Source organism: Zonotrichia albicollis, chromosome 26, assembly GCF_047830755.1.
Source record: "Zonotrichia albicollis isolate bZonAlb1 chromosome 26, bZonAlb1.hap1, whole genome shotgun sequence".
Taxonomy (NCBI): Eukaryota; Metazoa; Chordata; class Aves; order Passeriformes; family Passerellidae; genus Zonotrichia; species Zonotrichia albicollis.
Genome location: NC_133844.1, coordinates 2,221,565 through 2,228,729, shown reverse-complemented (window position 1 = coordinate 2,228,729; position 7,165 = coordinate 2,221,565). Strand labels below are relative to the sequence as shown.

The window sequence follows — 7,165 nt, the reverse complement described above, 5'->3', positions numbered from 1 at the left end:
GCCCCTCAGCCTTCCCTGCTCTGGGCTGGACAAGCCCAGCTCCCTCAGCCTCTGCCCAAAGCCCAAGGGCTCCAGCCCCACCTTGGAGGCCCTTCCCAGACCCTGCTCCAGCTGCCAGACATCTTTCCTGCCCTGGGGAACCCAAACCAGGCCACAGTGACCTGGATAATCCCAGTCCTTGATGTCCTGGTCACACAACCCTGGCCCCTTGTCCCCTGTCAGGCTCTGGGGTGGATCCTGTGGAACATCCTTTGATGGAGGCTGTGGCTCCAGGTGGGCTGGGGGGATCCCGGGGGACAGGGACCCTGCTGGGCATGAACAGCATTGGACTTGTTGGGAGAAACTGTGAGGGGGAGCTGGGGCAGAGTGACCAACCCAGTGACCTGACACAGCCCTGCTGGGATGTCACACAGCCCCTCTGGGATGTCACAGCTTGCTCTGTGAGGTCACAGCCCATTCTCTAATGTCACAACCAAATCTCTGATGTCATCATCTGCTCTGTAATGTCAGATCTCTGCCCTGTGATGTCACAGCTGGCTCTGTGATGTCACAGAGACAGTCTATGATGTCATAGATGCTAAATGACCTCACATAACCCACTCTGTGATGTGACCTCATGTTAGCAGATCATAAGTTGTCTCCACCAGCTGAGCTGACACCTGGAGCTTGTTCTCCAAATCGCCAGGCCTATGGAAAGCACACAGTGCCCATTGTGGGATAAGGGGAACTGGAAGTTCAGCAGCCTCGGTGTCCTGCCAGCTCAGCCAGGCCCACGGGAATATTGGGGTCCACGACCACCAGGGATCACCAGAGAGACCCCCAGGACAGAAGAACACATGCAAAAGGGGAGGGGAAACCTGTTAATGCTTTTGGGGAAATGATTATCATACGTACGTTTAGTCCAGGACAATCAATGAATATGTGTGCAAAATACAGAATATAAACAGAAACTTTCCTGTGCTCAGCATGCACGGCTTTGGGAGAAGCTATCCCCTGTGAATCCAGCTGAATAAAGAATGCTGCTTCTTAATGCTACATTGGTGTTAAGAAGTTTTCTGTTTTACCAAATTTTTGTTAACACTCCCACTGCCAAGGAAAGCTCTGTCTGCTGCTGTTCACAAACAGAGAAGGGCTGGTGGCAGATGTGGGGCTCGGAGGCTGCCTGGGACACAGTAACAACGAAATAATCAAGTTTTCAATGTTCTGTGAAAGAAGGAGGGGCAGCAACAAAACTTCTGCACTGGAATTAGGAAGGGCAGACTTTGGCCTATTCAGGATGCTGATTTGGGGAGCACCAAATCAGGTCCTGATTTTTTTAAGGGAAACAGCCCTTAAAAACAAAGGGATCCAGGAAGGATGGGCACATTTCAAGAAAGTAATCTTAAGGGGGAAGGAGCAGCCTGTCCCAGTGTGGCAAAAGATGAACTAGTCAGGAAAACGACTGTCCTGGCTGCCCATGGAGCTTTTGTGGGAACTCAGGGGAAAAAAGGACTGGCAGTTCAGGAAGTGTTTAAATATGTCCTTAGGTTATGCAGAAAGAAAATCAGAGAGGTGAAAGCTCAATTAGACTTAACCTGGCCAATCCTGTAAAAACAAAAGTTTGTATATAATATTTTTAGCAAAAGGAGGGAGAAGGAGAACCTCTACTCTTTCTTGGAGGCAGTGGAGAATATAGACACTAAAGATAAGGAAAAGGCTGAGCTACTTAACACCTTGTTTTTCTCAATTTTCAATATTAGGACAGGCTGTTCTCAGGACAAGTGTTCTCCTGAACTGGTGGATGGGCACAGGGAGCAGAACAGACCCCTGGAATCCAGGAAGAAGCAGTTGGTGACCTGCTGAGCCACTCAGATGCTCACAGGTTTATGGGATCGGATGGGATCCATGCTAGGGGGATGAGGGAGCTGGTGGATGAGCTCCCCAAGCTGCTCTCCATCATTTACCATCAGTGCTGGCTCAGCAGGGAGGTCCCAGAGGACTGGAGGTGCCAGTGTGAGCCCATCCCCAAGCAGGGCTGGAAGGAGGAGCTGGGGAACTCCAGGCCTGTCAGCCTGACCTGGGTGACTGGCAAGGTTATGGAACAGATCACTTGAGTGCCATCACAGGATGGCTGAGGGATCAGAGACAGCCAGTGTGGATTTAGGGGTGGCAGGTCCTGCCTGACCAACCTGGTCTCCTTTTATGACCAGGTGACCCACCTGTGGATGCTGGAAAGGCTGTGGATGTTGTGTGCCTGGACTTCAGCAAAGCCTTTGACAGTGTCTCTGACAGCATTCCCTGGAAAAGCTGCAGCCCATGGCTTGGGAAGGTTCTCCTCGCTGGGACATTTAAGAGCTGGCTGGAGGCTGGGCCCAGGGAGTGGTGGGGATGGTGCTGCACCCAGCCCGTGTCCAGGCACTGGTGGTGTCCCCCAGGGATCTGTGCTGGGCCCAGTCCTGTTTAATATCTTCACTGATGATCTGGGTGAGGGGATTGAGTCCACCATTCACAAATTGCAGATGGCACCAAGCTGGGTGTGAGTGTGGATCTGCTGGAGGGCAGGACAAGAAGACACAGACTTAAGCTGCACCGTGGGAGGTTCAGGCTGGACAATAGGAAGATGTTCTTCACAGAAAGGGTGAGTGGGAACTGGAACGGGCTGGCCAGGGGGGAGGTGTCAGAGTCACTGTCCCTCTCCAGTGGCACTTAGTGGCATGGTCTGGGTGACAAGGCAGTATTAGGGCATCGATTGGACTTGATGATCCCAAAGGTCTTTTCCAGCCTATTTGATTCTGTCATTCTGTGATGAATGGGACACTCTGGGGCCATTGTGACACTGCAGGGCCTCATGGAACTATGGGGACCATGGTGACAGCATGCAGCCCCACAGAACCAGGGGTCCATTGTGGTGCTGTGGAGCCAAATGGAACCAGAGAGTGCACTGTGACACACTGGGTCCTCGTGGAACCACAAAGGCCATTGTGACACTGCAGGGCCTCGTGTAACCAAGGGGTTTCACCATTTTGACACTGCGAAACCAAGGAGACCATTGGGAGACTCCAGGGTGCAGTGGAACCAAGGGGCCATTCTGACACTGCGGGCCCTCATGGAACCAAGGACATCTTGGCAGACAACACCAAGCTGGATGTGAGTGTGGATCTGCTGGAGGGTAGGAGGGCCCTGCACAGGGCCCTGGACAGGCTGCATCCAGGGCCCAAATCCAACAAGGTGAGGTTTTAAAAGTCCAAGTGCTGGGTCCTGTCCTTTGGCCAACAACAAGCCCTGCAATGCTACAGGCTGGGGACAGAGTGCCTGGAAAGCAGCCAGGCAGAAAGGGACCTGCAGGGACTGATGGACAGCAGGCTGGACCTGAGGCAGCAGTGGGCCCAGGTGGCCAAGAAGGCCAATGGCTCCTGGCCTGGACCAGGAATGGTGTGGCCAGCAGGAGTAGAGATTCTGTGCCAGCACTGATTTGCCCCCAGCTCTGCACACAGATATTGCTGCTACAGCTCCAGAGAAGGCAACAAAAGGGCATCTGTGCAGAAAACATCGCTTGCACACCTCTTAGTTTTTTATAGCCACTGAGAGCACAGCCCCTCATTGACACAGTCTGTGCCCACAAGGAAGGTGGAGAGAAATAAAATGAGAAATGGTACAAGGAATGGCTTTTCTTTTTAGACAATATGAAAAAAGTAAAACAAAGGAAAAGAACCTCCAAAATGAAACCAACAAGAAGGCTCAAAAATGTCTTTTATTACAAGGGATTTTCAGAAATTGGCCAGCAGTTTAATGTTCCTGAAACCATCCAGTCATCAGTCTCCTCACTGCAGCCTTGAGCTCCTGGTTCCTCAGGCTGTAGATGAGGGGGTTCAGGGCTGGAGGCACCACCGAGTACAGAACTGAAAGGGCCAGATCTAGGGATGGGGAGGACATCGAGGGTGGCTTCAGATAGGTAAAAAATGAAGTGCTGATGAATAGAGAGACCACAGCCAGGTGAGGGAGGCAGGTGGAAAAGGCTTTGTGCCGTCCCTGCTCAGAGGGGATTCTCAGCACAGCCCTGAAGATCTGCACATAGGAGAAAACAATGAACACAAAACAACCAAGTGCTAAACAGGAACTCAGAGCAATGAGCCCAAGTTCCCTGAGGTAGGATTTGGAGCAGGAGAGCTTGAGGATCTGTGGGATTTCACAGAAGAACTGGCCCAGGGCATTGCCATGGCACAGGGGCAGGGAAAATGTATTGGCCGTGTGCAGTAGAGCATTGAGAAACGCACTAGCCCAGGCAGCTGCTGCCATGTGGGCACAAGCTCTGCTGCCCAGGAGGGTCCCGTAGTGCAGGGGTTTGCAGATGGACACATAGCGGTCGTAGCACATGATGGTAAGGAGGGAAAACTCCATTGAGATGAAGAAATAAAAAAGAAAGAACTGAGCAGCACATCCAGTGTAGGAGATGTCCCTGGTGTCCCAGAGGGAATTGTGCATGGCTTTGGGGACAGTGGTGCCAATGCAGCCCAGGTCGCTGAGGGCCAGGTTGAGCAGGAAGAAGAACATGGGCGTGTGCAGGTGGTGGTCACAGGCTACGGCGCTGATGATGAGGCCGTTGCCCAGGAGGGCAGCCAGGGAGATGCCCAGTAAGAGGCAGAAGTGCAGGAGCTGCAGCTGTCGCGTGTCTGCCAATGCCAGCAGGAGGAAGTGGCTGATGGAGCTGCTGTTGGACATTTCCTGTGGCTGGCCATGGAGACCTGTTCATGGATAAAGGACAGAGTTAGGAGAAACTTCTTCCAGCAAAATCAAAGCTATTTCCCACAGACCTTTCTCCTGTAACCCTCTGACACCCTTTTGATTTTCAAGCAGATTTTCCTTCAGCTCCAAGTGGAGAGCCCTGGCTAGTGCTGGCTTAGTGGGATTTGACGTTCAGGGCAACAACAGACCGGGTTTTTTATAATTCAGCCTTGCTCTGCAGATAGGGGAGAAAGACAGGGACCTGTCCTCATGTTCCACTTTGAAATCTTGTTAATACAGCAGGCCCTGTCAGCATCTGCACCCTCACTGCCAGAGAGCAGAATGATAAAATCTGTTTAAATCCTCTAGAGTATTTACAGCTCCTCTTCCTCCTCTCCTGCTGACCTATTTTCGGATGTCAGAAACTCTCAGCATTTCTGCTGCCCTCAGCGAGAACAGAGTGAGTTCTCTGAGACAAGGTGGTGAGTGGAGATTTAGGGGAGGAGGTCTTTCTCCCTGTCCTGTTCCAGGATTCCCTGGGCTTTCTCCATTCTCATACAGAGGATGATAACTCTCCCATGTTTCCTTTAAAAACCATCCCAACACTGCTGAGAGCAGATAGATCCCCCACAGTCCACCAAATGTCCATCACCTTCTCAAGGTCTCAGCCACACATTTGTACCCAAGGACATGCAGGGCTCATTTCACCAACCCAACATCATTTTCCCATTCTAGAATTTCTGTGCCTCACCCTGGGGCTTTCAGATAATGCAGAGATGCTCTAGGACAGGTTTGCACCATGAAACGAAGCTCCAAGCTTGGACTGAAATCTCAGGGAAACTCCCAAGTGTCCTTATGATGGCATTGGATTGAGGGAAATGCAGCTCCTTCCCTGGCTGCACTGACAGCACTGCCCAGAGCCGGGCACTGGGGACAGCGTCACCCTGAGCCAGCTGTGCCCCCTCCAGAGCCCCCAGGGCCGGGCAGCTGCTCCCAGCCCTGTGCTCTGCAGAGGGAACTGGGCCCGGGGCTGCAGAGCTGCCCCACGGCTCTGCTGCAGCTCTGCCTGCACAGGAGGGGCTGCACACCTTGGAGCCCCGGCCCTGAGGGCAGAGGCTTGGCTGGGGCACAGGAGGGAGGGGGCTTGTTCAAGGGAGGGGCTGCACTGGAGGGGATGCTGTGGACATCTCTAAACTCTGCCTGCCTCAGCATTGTTGGGTTTTGTTTTCTCTCATTCCCTGATCTTCTCTCTGCTTCCTGGAGATTTTCCTCCTGCAGGTGTTTCCCTGTGCCTGATCTCTCCCTGCCAGCACTCATAAACCCCAAATCTCTGTGCACTCTCCTTGGCCCTACAGAACCCTGCCTGTTTGCAGGGCACTGGCTGGGGCAGGTTCTGTTTGCAGCTTGGAGAAAGGACAGCTCAGCCTGAGCCTGATGGCTCCATCAAATTTGATGCTGGTGCTGTCCATGGGCAGAGTGGCTGAAAGCACATTAAGGATCTCCTGTGAACCTACTGATAACTAAAGTAACAGTTTAGATATCTCAGGCACTTGACAAAATTCATAACCAATAATTCATACTATCTTTAACATTTAACCCTCCTTTCCTGCCATTCTCCAACAGCAGGAAACTGAATACAAAGACTTAGGACATTTCCACATTTTTGTCAAAAACCCTTTCTTGGAAATATTCTATGAATTATCAGAACCCCTCAGCATATCAGAGCTTCATGAGCATTTCACCTCCTCTGCACCAGAAATATTCAGAGTTTTACTCACAGAGTCTGTAGGCATTGGGATGTTCCAGCTTTAGGAGATCACTCCAGGAGCTGCAGCTGCATTGTCCTGAAGCCAGAGGTTCCTGTGCCAAGGGCTGGCAGTGATTCTGCCCCAGGCACTTCTCAGCCCCTTCCCAACCCTGACTGATTGAAGCTCTCTGTGCCTCTGTGCTGTGCCCAGGGTGGCTGCAGGCAGTGCCGCAGTGCTGCTGGGCTGGGAGAGGAGCTGCTCCTCAGGAGAAATGTCTTTTTGAAGGTCTTCTTGGTTTGCCAGGAGCTGCCTCTGTGCCAGGAGCCCAGCCCAATTCAGCAGCACAGACACAGCACAAGGACTTTAATGAGCCTCTAGGGCTTTGGTGTTGTTTACATCAGACTCAGTCCCTGAGAGAATGTTCAACAAACTTCTCAAGAACTCAAAATTAAATTGAAAGTCTGAAGTTTCTTGAAGCTGTTATGGGTCCCACTGAGGAAAATAACTCAAAAAGTGTCCCCATTTCCAGTTAGAGCAGAACACTGGAGGCAGTGATGACAGCTGGGGACAAACAAGGCAAAGGTGTCTCTGGTGCTGAGCACACCTGGATGTGTTTGAGGAATGCAAAGGGCCAAGGCCTGAGCCCCAGCCCCTGGCCAGGCAGATCCTGTCCCTCCCTCCTTGCTCAGGGCTTTTCCCAGGATGGGCACTGGCAT

The 7,165-nt window shown here is 52.1% G+C and overlaps 1 protein-coding gene across 1 annotated transcript; it reads right to left on the bottom strand.

Moving 5' to 3' along the window:
- Window positions 1-1,945: 1,945 nt before the first annotated feature.
- On the bottom strand, window positions 1,946-4,698 carry LOC141731841 (olfactory receptor 14J1-like). Its single transcript, XM_074558900.1, has 2 exons — window positions 3,782-4,698; window positions 1,946-2,051 (listed from the first exon to the last, which is right to left on the bottom strand). The coding sequence occupies exons 1-2, from the start codon at window positions 4,696-4,698 to the stop codon at window positions 1,946-1,948; spliced, it is 1,023 nt and encodes a 340-aa protein (XP_074415001.1).
- Window positions 4,699-7,165: the final 2,467 nt, after the last annotated feature.